Source organism: Etheostoma cragini, chromosome 9 (genome assembly GCF_013103735.1).
Source record: "Etheostoma cragini isolate CJK2018 chromosome 9, CSU_Ecrag_1.0, whole genome shotgun sequence".
Taxonomy (NCBI): domain Eukaryota; kingdom Metazoa; phylum Chordata; class Actinopteri; order Perciformes; family Percidae; genus Etheostoma; species Etheostoma cragini.
Genome location: NC_048415.1, coordinates 28,273,991 through 28,289,903, shown reverse-complemented (window position 1 = coordinate 28,289,903; position 15,913 = coordinate 28,273,991). Strand labels below are relative to the sequence as shown.

The following is a 15,913-nucleotide window of genomic DNA, read 5'->3' as shown; positions in this document are numbered from 1 at the left end:
CACTTAAGTGTGACAAACATGCAAAGGAACAGGAAATGAGGAAGGGGGCAAACACTTTTTCACACCACTGTATATCTGTGTTCCATTCTCATTAGGGTGCTGAAAGTCTGATCCTAGAACCGCCCCTGGTGTCATGTTTGACAGTTTCTTCTTCTCTGTTTCCCTTCAGATCACCAGTTTTCTGTCAGAAGCCCAATTTTCTGCTGAGTCACAAGAGACCCTGGATCCGCTTTTCAAGTTCCATGAGACCATTGCAAAGGTAGGACCACCACAATTAATCCCGCTTCTGCCAATACAACCTCTAAATGTATGTGTCACACTGGCTGTCACGTCTCGCAAATGACACAGCACCTGAATAGTGTCAAGAGTCCAATGCAGTCCTAGTGTTATCCAATTGCGTGCAGGGAGAATTTCAACTGCACGCTTTGAGGTGCTCTTCAAGATTGGCAACTTTAATTTCTCCATGCCAAACCCTTAATCTTTCGCATTTGGGTCTGGATTTCCAGGCTATCACTTACATAGTAGAAATTAGATTTTTTTCTTTACAAATTGGTGCCTTCTAGGCTGAGCAAAGCCAGAAAATTTGTTTTTGGCTCATGTGGGTTAAAGACACCAAATCCCACAATGCACTTGCTTCACTACTCTATGAGTCCACTCCTAAGCCTTGCCTACCGGTTACAGACACAGACAAATGGTGAGGCATTTAACTCAAGTCAAGTGTGTTTTATTGTCATTTCAACAATATACACAAAACACCATTTCACCGTAATATATATATATATATATATATATATATATATATATATATATATATATATATATATATATATATAAAATAACAACATTATATAAAAACAACATACAAACAGGCTACAGTTACCGCACACACATGATAGGCACTGTAAAGTTTAGCTAACGCAATTATAGCGTTGTCGCTTGGTGAGATGTAAATACTGAGTATAAACATAGTCGTGAATTTGTGTGGAATGTAGAATGGTCGGCAAACTCCACCCGTGGTTAGTAGTAGTAGTAGTTGGATAAAAAGCACTTTTCTGCACCAGTTCGTGTCCGTGTTAACACCCTCCACCAGTCTTACCCGCCAGAGCAGCATGTTGGAAGTATATTATTCAACTTTTTTTTTTGTTAAAGGAATAAAAGAAAAAGTCAATACCCAATGCTATCAATTTGCAACACTAGAATCAGAATACTATTCAAATAAATTAAAATGGCCAAACATAATCGGAAGAAAAGCATATCGCCCCAGCCCTACTGAGCATAGTCTTCCCTTTTCTTCTGTTGCCATACAAGTTAAAACTATCTTTCCTCTACAATCACTTCTCTATTTAAAAAAAGTCTGATAAAACCCACACTGCTTACACAAACTTTTGCTAATTTCAGATTTTTATCCCGGCTAACAGTGTGGATATTTTAAAATAACCCTGACTGTTAGGAGGAACACTCACATTGCTTAAAGATGCCACCAGCTCACCACAGCTATTGCCACTGTGGGATAGCTGTCACAGTTTACAAACTGCACAAGGCACAGTGACATTTCCATTATCTTTTATAGAGGCTCAGCTCTAAATGAGCACACTTTATTTCGGTATGTCCTTCCCACCTTGGCACCTCATATGTGTGAAAGTACACAAAGTTTCCAAGTACCACTCTGGCAGAAGAACTGCACAGCCCAAACTAACAAACTTAGCAAGGATGTTAGTTGGACTTAACGCCATCTCCAAATGCACAAAGGAAACTTTAGTCAGCAAACAGAGAGTGTGGGAAAAGACAGAAGCAGTTTAATTTGAGCGAGAAGGACTTGTAGGAGAGAGGACGAAGTGTTTGCACAAAAGAAACTTTTCTTCTGGTGAACAGGGTGCCATCTGTGTATTTAGACTCCCGCGGCATTCAGTCTGTAGTGTGTGCGACGAGTCATTTGGAGGCATAGGCCCACCTGCTGGCAACAGAAAAAGTGTGGTTAAGAAAGAAATCTAGTTCTTACTTAATGCATGACGTTGCTAAGCAACTCTCTGGTTATTGTGTGTTGTATTCACCCATGCCATCTACAAACAAGATGTACTTGACACACAAATTAAGATTACACTCAAATACCAGGTAATAAGACCGGGTAAAAAAAAAAGAAACACATTCCCCATACCATAAATGTGGCATTTCCTTTTACAGATTGCCTCGATACCTTATAATAGTCTTCAAAAAATGTATTTGAACACATACAATTCATTGTAACTACTTTATTTAATTATTAAGTGATTCATTCAACTTAGTCACACTTTTGTTGTTTAGAGTCAAAAATGAGCGCCATAGGATATGAATGGGAAAGAGTATCAATTTCATCCAGGAAATGAACGGCATCTCCATACACACACTCCTACAACTTTCCTGTGCGTGTTTGCCCACTCTACACATGACTTATACTTTCCACAAGGGAATTTAGAGTAAATTATGGGAGCCCAGTGTTTTCTTGAACTAATGTACTCCCCCCCCCCCCCCCCCCCCCCCCAATGTGAACCGCACCAGCTAAACAAATCACTATTGTGTACATTATAGGACCCCATCTCTTTCACACACTCCTTCTACTACCCCTCTTCACATGTCCTTCCTTCACACCTTTACCAAAGCAATTTAGTGTAAATCATGGGAACCCAATTCTTTCCCGCGCTTACGCGACCCCTCCCCCCATGAGAAGAACATTCCAAATCAAACAACATCTACTTCTTTCTCATGCTATATGTCCCTCCCTTCACAAGAAGAACATTATATCTACTGACAGACACTATATAAGCAATTTTCATGTTTATTTGCCCTCATTTAACTCCGCAAACAACATGATAACAGAAGAAGAAGACTTCAATTGAGATATTGATCCAGAGAATTCTACAGATGAGGAGGAGGACCAAGAGGAAGAAGCAGCTGAGGCGACATACCAGTCTAAGAAAGGTCTACTTTGGTCTTCATTATCCTGAGAGAGAGTAGGCCGAGCAACAGTTGAAAATATTTTAGGATGACGCAATGTGCTATGTCTCATGTAGATGACATCAAGTCGTGCTTTGGACTCTTTCTGTCGTAATCTCGTGAACAGACTATACTGGACATGAGCAACTTCCAAGCCGACTTTGGCTTGTTGATTCTGGCAGGCATACACACACACACACACACACACATACACATAAACATGTTTTAGATGTAAATGTTTAAATAGGGTTCTTTTTACAATAACTGTTCTATTAAAAATACTTTTGTCATAGTTATTGGTATTTATGTTAAATTAGGAGCAGTTAAAACTGCCGGTTCAAATTCAAGCTGTTTCTGATTAAACAGAAAGGTTTTAAAGGTCTATCTCTGAAGGGAGGCTTTGATCTCTTCTCTTATTTAACCTAGTGCTCTTCCAACTCGTCCTCTTGTTGGCATCCTTTGTGCAAAATAGGGTTGAATCCGGGGAAACGGGATTCCCGGGAAAGGTTCTGATGGGAAAGGGGATATAAAATGTAATAAAAAACGGAAGGAGGCAGGCGACGTTGATGTAATGTAGCTACAGTAATAAAGGCTCACTATATACATTATGCAGCAGTAGTCTACATCCGTAGAGGCGCAGAGAGCATTTTCTATCTGGGGCCAACTGAAGCCTAAGACCGCTGTCAATCAACACTCTCTGCTTTTTAAAAGCACATTTCCAGAAGACAAAGAAATGGCAGGGTGAGAATGCATTGTAAACTAAAAGAAATCTGTAGTCTAAGTTGTCACGAGTTCAATGCAACTCTGATATTGCGGCAGAGTATTTAGGCATTTATTTTTTTCAATTCAGTTTAACATCGGCATATGTTGTACATTTCTGTGTCAATTTCTTTCATTTAGACAAACTTGTATGTGTTTAAAAGAGAAATAGGCCCGCCCCGCCCTAATATAGAAATATTTTGGTTAACTTTAAGTGATTATTCCCGTTTGTAGCCGCTTACAACAGCCACAGAATGGTTAAGTAATCATTTAATGGTTTACTTGAGCAAATTTCATTAGTTTGTATAATAGAGTTCTGTAAAATATTGGTTTTATACAGGTTGCCTAGATTTTTAGAAGACAAGTCCCAGACATTCCACCTGGCATTTCATAATCACCGCTGCAGCAGATATCACGGTCAGAGCAGAATGGATATATTGCAAACTGTGTTGATGATTGACATAATCTGTTCTTTTGCTGAAATAATGATACAAATAATATATGAAACGTCAGTTTGGGAACGCACCTTTGAATGATATTAATAGATTACTTGGGCTTAAACATTTTTTTTTTATTAAAACATCCGATCTTGTAATCCTCCTGTTAGCTGTTTGTGTCTTAGGTTATGGTTTTGGAGGTTTGGTGTTAAAGTTTTGCTCTTCGAGTGAGATTTGGTGTGTAAGCAGTTGTAAAAAGCTGTAATAACCTAAAATTTCCTTTGGGATGAATAAAGTATCTATCCATCCATCCATCCATTCATCCATTCGTGAGGCTGCATTTTGAACTAGTTGTAACCAGGAAAAGGCAGCCTAGTAAAACGCAGATGTAGAGGGAATTACAGTAGTCCAGCCTGGATGATAGTAATGTTTCTTTGTGCATCAGACGGTTCTAAGTTCTGAGTTTGAAGAAACATTGTCTCCTTTTGGAAGACCTTCCTCCACAGCTCTGCAAAGAAGGCTCTGGCAAACAGCATTCTCAGAAAACTCAGATTGGACAGATGTGGAACGTTGTGGATACAGACTAGACGAAACTGGACCTGACAACATAATATACATGTCAGTTAAAGATTTTATTTGTGGGGGCATTTTTAGGCCTTTATTTCTACAGGACAGAAGAGTGACATGCAACAAAGGGGCGGAGGTCGGAATCAAACCAGCAGCCGTTGTGACCAAGCTTAAAAATCTGTATATAGGTGCCCGATCTACCAGGGGAGCAATCCAGTTGGCCGCATGTCTGTTAAAACTTTGATTACCATCAAATAAAACACCCAGGTTTTTAGCGAGTGGTCTGAAAGGTGATTGAGACTCTGTGTAGCAACAGTGGTATGGTGTGGGGGGGGCTCTGTTTTGTTCCCATTTAGCTGAAGAAAATTATGAACCAACCAATGTTTGATTTCTTGGGTAAAGTTTTTTTAGTTGGGTTACGTCTAATTATGGAAATTTAGAGGTACGTAAGTCTGAGTACTGAGTGTGATTGATTTGGGTCACTTAGCATGCTTGCCAGGTGGTGGATTGAATCAGTGATTAATTAAGGTAGATGTAACCTTTTTTTTCATCAGCAGCTTCTTCTCTGCTGCAGTTGCTAATTTGACATCTGTCTTTTGTTTCATTCACAGTCACATAGTTTATCAGGACTTTTTCATGGGCCTTTTTGTTTTTAGTCTCATGGATGGCTGCACGGATGCAACTTCAAATGTAGCAAAGAACGATTCCTGCAGGATTTTCCTTAAAAACAATGCATAGATCCATACATTGCTACTATTAGTGCTTCAGTTCAAGCTGTTCACATGAACCAAATGTTCATATTGCTAAGAAAAAGTAAGCACTGTTTAACTACCCATGTATTTTTTGCTGTATGCTGCTGTATAAGAACGCAGTTGGTGGCGTAGGGAGGAGGTCGGAGTGGACAGGTGGGTCATAAAACACAGGACCTTTAAGACAGGGAGTTAATATCCCCGCAAGTACGCTTCCCAGGGAAAATGCAAGACTTTTACCCAGGAAATGCGTGTTCCTTGGGAGTGTTTTATTCCAAACAACGATATTATTCCTTAACGTAACTAGCGTTGTTGTTGCACAACGCTCACATTTTGTTGCCTAAACGTAACTGTAATTTTTGCTGAAAAGGCAGCCTGCAGTTCTCTGTACCCAGCTCAAAGTCACCTATTCTCAGGTTAACTAAATTAGCAACTACCGCCGATACGAGGGAGCACCATGTGGAGAACTGTAGCTGTCGTCGAGCTCTGTAGCCGCTTAGAACAAGTAGCAACTGCCGCTCTGCGTCATGGGGCTACATGGGGTTACATAACGAGCCGGCAGTCACCTAGTTTCATAAGCTAGCATACGTATTGGTGTGCATAAATTATCATACAATATCATACAGACCCGTTCATGGGGGTAGCCCCATACACAGAGCAGCAAGGCTCTTGGTTGGAGTGTGTGTGTTAATTTGTGCTTAACATTGAAAACACACGAGTGTATAAGTGTCGAGTATAGCCTGCGTGCGTAGATACATGCCTGATCCCACGCCTGGCCATTCACACTGGATGCCTATTTGTATGCCACAAAGCCATCCTTCTTCTTCTGGCTCCCCCCAAGAGACAGGATGAGAAGGGTATATTGTAGTAATTGTAGCCTATATGTGGCTCTGTGGGTGGGTGTGTTTGTGTGTGTGTCACTCTCTCTGTCCTTCCGTTGGCCTCTCTCTGAAAATCACCATGAACCTAGGTGTTTTATTTTGAAATGTTTTATTTTTGTAACTTATCTGGCTGCACCGGGTTTTTCCTGTACGTGATTAATTGCCTTGCTTGACACCTACGATCGCATCTCGGGCAAGAATGAATGTTTCATTCATTTAATTCACAGCTTTGCTGCTGCCTCTCTTCATTCACTCTCTAGCTCACTCGACCACCGCTGCTCTCTCTCTCTGTGGCTTGGTGAGCAGGAAGGAGGGGCCAAGTTTTGTTTGCAAACGGTCAGTGATACTTATAACATATTTTGCCTTTAAGTAAAAAGTCGACTTGAACTCAGACTTTAGAACATCATTTGGTGGTTGGTGTTGTCATTTTATTAGGAAAATCTAGTCTACTCAGTCTTTTATTGTGTGAATAGCTCTTTTTGTGTGTGTGTGTTTGTGTGTGTGTGTGTGTGCATGTGTGTGTTAACCTTGAGTTTTCTTTGTTTCAAGAGGCTAAGGTGATATCTTCTAAATATTTCTTACAGCTGCTTCACAGTGAAAGCCTACAAACAAGACAAGTGCTGGTGCCACCTAAACAGCTAAATGGGATTTGATCCCATCATTTTCTTAACTGCATACTTTTACAGAGTTGAATTTTTTTTTTTTTAAGTTTGAATACTGCATTGTTTATATCCATCGGCGAAACGTGTATGCAACTACGTGTATATGCAATTGCGTGCACACATGTTCATTGTGTGCCTGCACAATAACACACACACACACACACACACAGGATTGCGTCATGTGGTGCTGTGTGTGGCCTCGGTCTTCAGAGGGTGACAATACAAAAGGGTGACAGTTTTTGTGCGTGTGTGTGTGTGTGTGTGTGTGTGTGTGTGTGTGTGTGTGTGCGCGCGCGTCTGTGGCGTTATTGTCCACTGTGCAGGCGACCTTCACGTCCATCCCATCCCTGCTGGATGGTGATTGCTTGGCTGAAAGGCTGCTGGTTGGCAGCTCATTTTTCTCTCTTGATGTTCTTATTTTTTTATTCGACACCTCCTCTATCTTAACAATGACCTCTAGACAATGACATGAAAAAATTAGGACAGGTCATTCTTGTGACTTAACACGCACATGTACAGTTTGTCCAAACTGTGGCATGCAGCATATTACAGTCATCTTTACCATCCATGGGCATGGACTGGAGGAGCTTCTGTAGGTTAATAACACTAATGATATTTTTTGACTCAGGACACTGATAAGGGAACGATCAAGGTCATAGCTGAAAGAAACCATAGTTGATTTCAGTGATAAACGGGAAACTAAGGTTCAGGTAGACCTGTAAAGACCTTGACTTTGTGGCTTTATAAAAACATCAACTGATTTCCTCTTTTGCTCCCAACAGACAACAACATTCCTACAGCTGTCATTTTTGTTGGGGTCCATTTCAGTATAAGTCAAAAATTGTAATGCAAGAATAGGATAATTGATCAAATGCTTTATATTTGATGAATAAAACGGTCCTAGCACTTACCTCAAATACATTTTTATTACACGAGCAACCATTTCTGGACTATTATAACAGTGTCTATTCTTACATGATGCACATGGGTGCCTGTTCTAATACGAAGATGTAATAGTTTCTTGTTTGTTCCGAAGAAACCAATACAAATAGTTGAACAATAAAAATAATAAAATAAATCTTAAAACTACAATCCATCCAATGCAGCTTACTACATTTGCTGGATCTGTAGGGAGTTGGGTTGGGAACTGGAGGGTTGCTGGTTCAAGTCCACATGCTGACCAAAGTATGGTGGTGGACTGGTAGCTGGAGAGGTGTCAGTTCACCTCCTTGTTCAAGGTGCTCTCGAGCAAGGCACCATACCCCCAACTGCTCCGGGCGCCTTTCCTTGGGCAGCCCAACCCACTCTGACATCTCTTCATTAGTGCATGTATAGGCACTGAGCATTTGTGTGTAATTCAGGCCTGTATGTAATAACAACAGAGTGTAAATTGTAATTTCCCCTTGTGGGATTAGTAAAGTATACATTATTAATGTATCATTATTATTATTCCACCAGTGCTACAACATTCAACCCCTTTGCAGACATCATAAACATGGAACTGGCCTGTAGAAGCATATAAAAATCTACTTCTTCATAGCACTTTAACTGAGAAATAAAATGGAATTCATATACCGAGTGGTTTATACAAACCAGAGGACTAAGCAGAATACACTTATTTTGGAAAAGTTCATCATGATACTGTAAGGTAGCTTTTTAAAATGGGTGCATTTGGCATGAGTCACTTGGTCTTCACATTAAGTGCATTGAGCGTCAGGCAGTGTATGACCCCCATTTCTTTTAAATGGGGTTTTTGCTTTCAGGCTCTGGAGGTTAGGGATGCAGGAGGAAGAAGTTAAGACAAATGAGAAACAACTTTGGAAAAACGTAACCCAAAGAAGCAGTAAAGTAGAAGCAGAGGGTCCGTAGCATAGACTCTGTGCTGCTGCTTTTCTTTTGTGCAAAAAATGCTTAGTTGTGGGTAGTTTTATTGTTTTGCGCGTCAATGTTTGGATCCAGTTTCACTTTTTGACGGCATGGAGAATTATTTTCTTCTGACGCGCCAGATGGTTAATACTGAACCATCTGAGAAGCTGTCAATGGAAACTGTTTGGAAAAGGGAAGGCACATCTAAAGGAAATACTTGTTAGGCGACTGGATCAATCTGTATCAATCTGTCTTTCACATTAGCCATTTTTCTTTTGAACAGTCATGGCCACGGCGTCCCACATACCTAAACCATGGCCGTGGATGCTGGTAGCACCTCACCGGACGTTGATTGGTTCGGTCTGCTGCTTGTTCAAACACAAAGGCATTACTTGAAGCCTGACATGGTGCATTTTTGTGTGACACCTGTATGTGATCCCAGGATTTCCTGATCTGGTGAACCTGCGAGAATCCAGCTGCTGTGCAAGGCAACCAAGTTTCAGCTTGTTTCAGGAAGAATTCCTCCTCCAGCTTTCCAACACACTGGACACGGTTCTCTCATCCTCAGGAGTTACAACAAAAACACACTGGGCACGTAAGTGTCGCATAAAGCAGCGTAGCACAGCTATTTTTATTTTGGTGCCCATGTTATCCAGCTAACCAGCATAAAACCTGTTCTTGCTGTTCCTGCTACATATACGATTATTTCTTAATTTGTGCTTAAAGGTGAGGCTCTGTTGGCCGTTATTCTGATTGATTAGATCTCTACTCAGGCAGAAGTTTGGAGGAGCTATACTTTTAATGATAGTCAACCAAGCACGATGTGGTTTTAAGAAGGATAAAGTAAAGTAAGTTGCCCTTAATGGTTGCAACAAAACAGGAGTACACACCGACAAAGTCCCGGGAAAAGTCAAGCAGGCCAAAGAGGTTAAAACCCCTATGAGGGTGGATTTTTACTTTGTAAGGCCTGTGTGTTTTGACAGTTTCTGTATTATAACCCTGAATAATAAGTAATAAAAGAAAACAAGTAATAATAACAATACAAGTAATAATAACAATATAACTGCATACATCGTTATATTAGCCAGCTATAATGTCAGTTTTATACATTGCCATTTTTATCATATTACCTGAAGCGTCTGATTACTTTGAGATGCGCCCTGTCGTCAGTGTGAAAGCTTTGATTACAACTGCTTGTGTACGTCTGTGAAGAATGTTGCAGCCATGGTGGGCAGAGGAGAAATAGGGTTGTCGTTTGGCCTTAATCATCACATCCTTGGAGATGAGGCAAAGTGCCAAATGTTATTTGTGCTGCTTGTAAAATAATTGGAAAAGAGAGAGAGTGGGGGCTAGAGAGTGAGACACAGAATGACAGTTACATAAAAAACACAAGGCTGAGGGTACACTGACACTACATGTCATGATGAAGGGCAAATGAGAGGTGGCAGAGATGTTATTTTACATGTTAAATATTCAGATGAGGAGGGGCTGTGACCTCTTTTGTGGATTGTGTGTGTGTGTATATGTTCTGAAATGTCAGGCAGTCTAACTACTAATCAGCAACATTTATAACTGGGAGAGACATGGAGAGAAAAGAAAACACACACATCCATAGTGTTGCTCCATGCAATACATGTTTCCTAGTTCCTAAGCTACTTATGTCATACGTGTATGTAATTTATGTACGTCATAAAGATTTAAATAAGATGGAAACGGGAAAAATAGAAACATATACAGGATAAAGTGCATTTTGGTTGTTCTATTACGATTTCCGGGCATTTCCATGTATATATTTAAAAGGACAATGTATATTAATCAACATTTCTTTGATGCGCCAGTGTTAGCCAGCTGTATTTTCAACTGCAGTTCTCTGAAGAGATGTTTTGAAGCCGGTGAGGTCACCTTGTGTCTGAAATATTGTCACTTATTTTTGCTTTACAAAAGGGTTGGCTTTCAAACATGTATGGAGCTAGATTTGGGTTTTTATTACATGCGGGAAAATAAATGAGCTAAGAGAAAAAGTTATCACGCTGATAGCAAAAAAGCATTTTATTAGAAAAAGAATATTTGATAGAAAATGTTTTCATACCAACAGCAAAAAATTATTTTACTTGAAATCAAAAAAAAATCATATAAATTTGAAATTTTTAAAATTTATTCTGAGAAAAAATTATCTCTGAAAATACTTTTTCAAACTCTCCAATATATATTTTTTGCTATCAGTGTGAAAAAAAAATTCTGAAGAAAAACCAAAAAATTGTACGGTTCAAGGTCGTTGGCGAAGCTGTCTAGCAATGTTTCGACGAGGCCGATCCCCACTGATGGCGGTCCGTCTGCGGCTGCAGGACCTGGAGCTCACCGCCAGTTGGACTGTTAAAACGTGATTGGATAATTAAAAGGTATTTATTTAGAAGTGGGCTGGCTGCTAGTTAGCTGTTGACAATGGTGTAAAAATTCAGACGGACACCCAAGACATGACAGTGCTCACCCGACTGGCCAATAGGAACATGGCCTCGCCCACGACATTATTTTCACAGCAAGAGAAAAATCCTGAGACAACACAGCAAGTGTTAGGCTGAAAGTTATTTCCCCCTTTAGGACATCATATTGATTTGAGTTATAGTTACTGCACACAGTAAAATATAGCATGACTATTAAAACAATGTTTGTAGTTTCTGGCCGAAATTCAACGTGGAGAAATCTAGACAGTTCCTCATTTCTGCATTTTGATAGGTTGTCTCTTCGACCCTGGTCTGGCTACAAAGTTGCTCTGCACACCAGCAGATTCTGTGAAGTCTAAGCATTCAAATGCACTTTGTTGCCGGCCAATCTGTCTCGTGTAACCCGAGCTGTCCCTCATAGAAGCCAATTATGTGATGTGGATGTGCTTTTGTATTTGAGAAGTTTTGTATTTGTGCACTTTGTTGGCTCTTTTGGAAATAAGAAATAAGAAAACCGCACAGACATATCTGTAGAAATAATTTCCTATAAAATCCATTTTCTGAGTCATTTTCATCTCAATTTTTTTCTGTTTTAAGTTGAGACATATGGCTAAGGTACTATTTTTGTATGTAGCCCATGTAATATACTTCCAGTAGGGTTTTTTAATCATTTTACAGAAATAGAAATTCTCTATTCTAACCTCTTTAGCTCTGTGTCAGTAAGGCCTAGAATCACACCAACACTTGGAACAAAAAATGTACAGTGTTAACTTCCCAATGACTTCAGGCACATCCCAGAGGGCCAGTATCACTTTTTTTTGGTAAAAATGTAGGCGAGAAAAGCATGTATTTTCAAGTGTGAGTTGGCAAAATCCCAATAGGATAAATGAACGACGCGGTGATGCTAGACTGCTCTCTTATTTTGAACCTTTCAAGCATAAAAAGCGACCAAGGGCGCCTGGGAAGCTCACCTGGTGGAGCGCGCCAATGTGTGGAGGTTTGGTCCTCAGCGCAACGGACGCAGGTTTGTCTCCGACCTGCGGCCCTTTGCTGCATGTCACTTCCCCATCTCACCCCTTTCATGTCTTCAGCTGTCCTGAACAAATAAAGGCCTAAAAATGCCCCAAAAATAATCTTTTAATAAAAAGTGACCTAAATCTGCTCTCCATGTACTTAATAAGGATTGTTGTGAGCTGTATTTGCTTCCTGTGAAAAAAGAAATCTTTGTTTCAGAGCAATTTTATCAACAAAATTGTGAGGCGAGAAATCCCATGCAATTTGAGTAAAATTTATACGGTTTTAATTCTTTTTTACTGACTAATTTGAGAAAATATATAATAAATACAAGCCTTTTTTTCTTAAATTACCAACTGGTCGGCAGTTAAGGGGAAATATAAAGCTTTATCTTTTTTACACTCAATTTGATTATTTAACCAACTGTGGTATTATTTTCATTTTATTGTTCAATTATATTTTTGATTCATCTGATAAACTTTTATTGCCTTATGTTGGCGGGGATGTCACTGGGGTCCGTGTTATATCGCAAGTACATTTTACCAAGCCAATTCTGGTTTGACAGCACTTCTGGCAACACCCCAATCCGTGTTATCACAGCAAGTGTTGAACATTAGCTGTGAGATGCATCGCACATGAGTCAGGAGTGCAATTATACAGTAAGAGGTTTTTCTCTTCTTAAATCAGAAAAAAAAAAACTTGGTCAGGACTACTAGCGTCCCTTTTGTCGTTGTTAGGTTAAGGAAAAGCTTGTGGGTGGGCTTACGGTTCCGTGACACACGGCACTAACGGGACTGTTAAGGACACATGTGGGACACAAACCCTGTGCTCCTGGGTGAAGGTCCTGTGTTTGATTCATCCACCACCCCATCCAAACCCCCTACGTGGAATTTCCCCCTTACATACTATTCACTAAACCCTAGACTCTAGATGCGGCTCTCCCTGGTACGTTCTACACACACGCTGAAGGGCGCTTTTTTTGACGCATCAGAGGTGGACAGCCACTGTCCAAACGTCTGTATTTCACGGCTTGAGAGTGAGAACGGGTTGCTTCCCACTATCCCCCCTCAGTAAGGCCTCTGTGATTTCTCTTCCTTCTCCCACTGTGTCTACCTCTCTCTCTCTCGCACACAAACACACACACACACACACCTTTGCTCTCTATGGGATTGTGTATGTGTGTGTGTTTGCATTGTTAGTGTTGTAGCTCAGGGACTGTGCCTATACTCTGCGTCCCTGTACTCATTTGTCAAATGTGGTTTTGGACGCAGTTTGGTTGGGAGGGTTCAGGGTGGCAGGTGGCTAGAGCAGGAATCTTTCTCTCTTTTTCTCACTCTTTTCTTGTCTCCCTAGCTCCCCTGGCCTCTCTAACGTTGTCTCAGTGGGAGTGTTCTTTGTATAGCTAATGTTTTTTTTATTTTTTTAAAGCTTGATGCTGTGTAAAAGTTGGCTTTCCCTGTCTTGGCAAGGCTGGCACTTTCCCTGACTTGGCAAGGCTGGCATTAATCAAGCCAATGAACGAGAGAAAGGTTAAATAGGTTTGAGTGTGTGTATGTATGTATGAGTGTAAAACGTAGGTATTTATTTTGTAGTCTTGAAGATCTGGCAATGCGAGACTAGCCTAAACCTAATCTTAAGTACTGGGGTGGCAGATAAGAAAATGCTCATTTGACTGTTTTTGAACAGTTTTGGAAGATGTGTGTCCAAACAGGGGCATCAGACTTCAGATCCAGTATTAGGCGACCACTAAGGTCTATATAAAAGAATCCGAAAGCAGCATGTCATGGGACCTTCAATAAATGCAGGCTTTCCACACAAACAAACTTACATGTGTCATTAGTATGAGAAAAAAACAAGATTTTAACTGTGTCGGGCTCAGGTCAGGCTCAAACATAAATATCTTCATGCCAGTCGGCTCAGACAGACAAATTTGGCCCGATCAGCACAATATGTGCGCCCATGGGCATGCTGGTCTTACAGGGAGGTGTGTTCAAGTGATCGCACCATTGACCAACATAAACCTGGTCAGTAAAGTCAGTAACAGCATTTCATTGTTGTTTTAACAGCGCATTAGTATAATGGGCCTAGGCTCGTGCACAGAGCATTCACACAACCACACACAAACATCCAAAAGATTGAAAACAAAAATATTACAATGTCCAATAGTATAATGTAATCTGCTTGCGCGCTTTCACTTTCCCAATCTGTTTCACAAACAGATCAGTTTCTTCTCTTGAAAATCTGTCCTTCCTGCTTAGCAGATCCACCATTATAATAGCAACGCGCCATGGTACAAATTTGCCGGGCTTTTAAAGAGAATGAAAGATGACACTCTGATTGGTTTGTTGCATGTTATGCCACACTTATGTATGTACGCACTGACCCTTTTTTCCACCGTCAACAACCGTGGATTCGTACATGCCCTAAACGCACCTGCGCCAGATGCTTCATGCAGTGCGCTTAGATCATTGCAAATTGGGCCCCTAGTTCGAAGTTCAAAGTTAATCATTAGCGTGACAAGGCAGCCCCACATCAAGTTGGGTGTTAGGTCTGGGAACTCACCCTTGGCAGGGATCAATCCGAGGGGCGGGATAAACGATTGTCTTTCAAATTCCCTCTGCATGCAATAGGATAGCGTTACACCCAACCAGAGCAATGCTAGTTGATAGATTCAACTTTTGCCTTATCCGGTCGGCAAAACTCTGAACACACCTTCCTTTTTTAAGTTCAGTGCCATTCTTTGTTCTTTTCTCAAAGAATAGCTTAACTCCAAGTCTTCCAGAGTCACGGCCATAGCCAATTCGCCAGCAGCATCAGTCATCTTCTTTGTTTTCAAGTAGCAGGGAATTTAAGGGGAATCGTCGCAACTCTGCCATCATTATGTTAAGCCCGCCCACAGACTCTATACGCAATGTGATTGGCCGGACTACAGTTAGAATTTTTCAGCTCGCGAGCCAACGGAGAGTTGCTAGCCCAAATTGCTAGATTTTTGGGCTAGATAAGCAGATCACTGGTGCAGATGAGCAGCGTTAAGAACAAGACTTGAGGACAAAATCCTTATCCTGCCTCGTGACATTCATTTTCAACAAGTATTTTCTTGTCCCAGGACATTCAGACTATATTTATAAGCAATTTACAAGTATCATTGAAATAGATTCCATGTCCTTGTCTTTGATGGAAACACAAAGAGATGCAAAGAGGGGGATAAAAAGGTAAGAAAAAAGACAGGGAGAAAGGAAGGACAGAATGTAACAGAGCAAACAGACCTAGAATTGGACACAGGGACAGAGGGAGAATGACAAAGTAGCAGATAATCCGGCAAATATAGATGAAGGCGATGGTGATGAAAACTAAATGCCCTAAATCCTTTCCAGAGAGACATCTATTGGTGTAAACAGGAGATAAATTGAAGAGAAGAATGGATGATTTAACTAAAGAAAAGAGAGAGAGAAAATGCATGTAAAGAAGTGGTAAGAGCCAGATACAGGACAAAAAATGGAATGGGGAAAATAGTTAAAAAGAAAGAGCAGGAAATGAAAAAGACAAGCTAAAAGACAGTAGCGAAAG

The 15,913-nt window shown here is 40.5% G+C and overlaps 1 protein-coding gene and 1 long non-coding RNA gene across 2 annotated transcripts in view; both read left to right on the top strand.

The window, feature by feature from the left end:
- Positions 1-15,913, top strand: part of LOC117950913 (inactive N-acetylated-alpha-linked acidic dipeptidase-like protein 2) — a 498,171-nt gene that overhangs the window by 409,678 nt on the left and 72,580 nt on the right. The window contains exon 13 of the mRNA XM_034882332.1: positions 170-259. Within this exon, the coding sequence (XP_034738223.1) occupies positions 170-259 (90 nt within the window). The remainder of the gene's footprint in view (positions 1-169; positions 260-15,913) is intronic.
- Positions 2,990-15,440, top strand: LOC117950915. The gene is made up of 4 exons (XR_004658000.1): positions 2,990-3,002; positions 4,842-4,845; positions 8,237-8,240; positions 14,998-15,440. It is a non-coding gene; the product is annotated as an uncharacterized LOC117950915 (long non-coding RNA).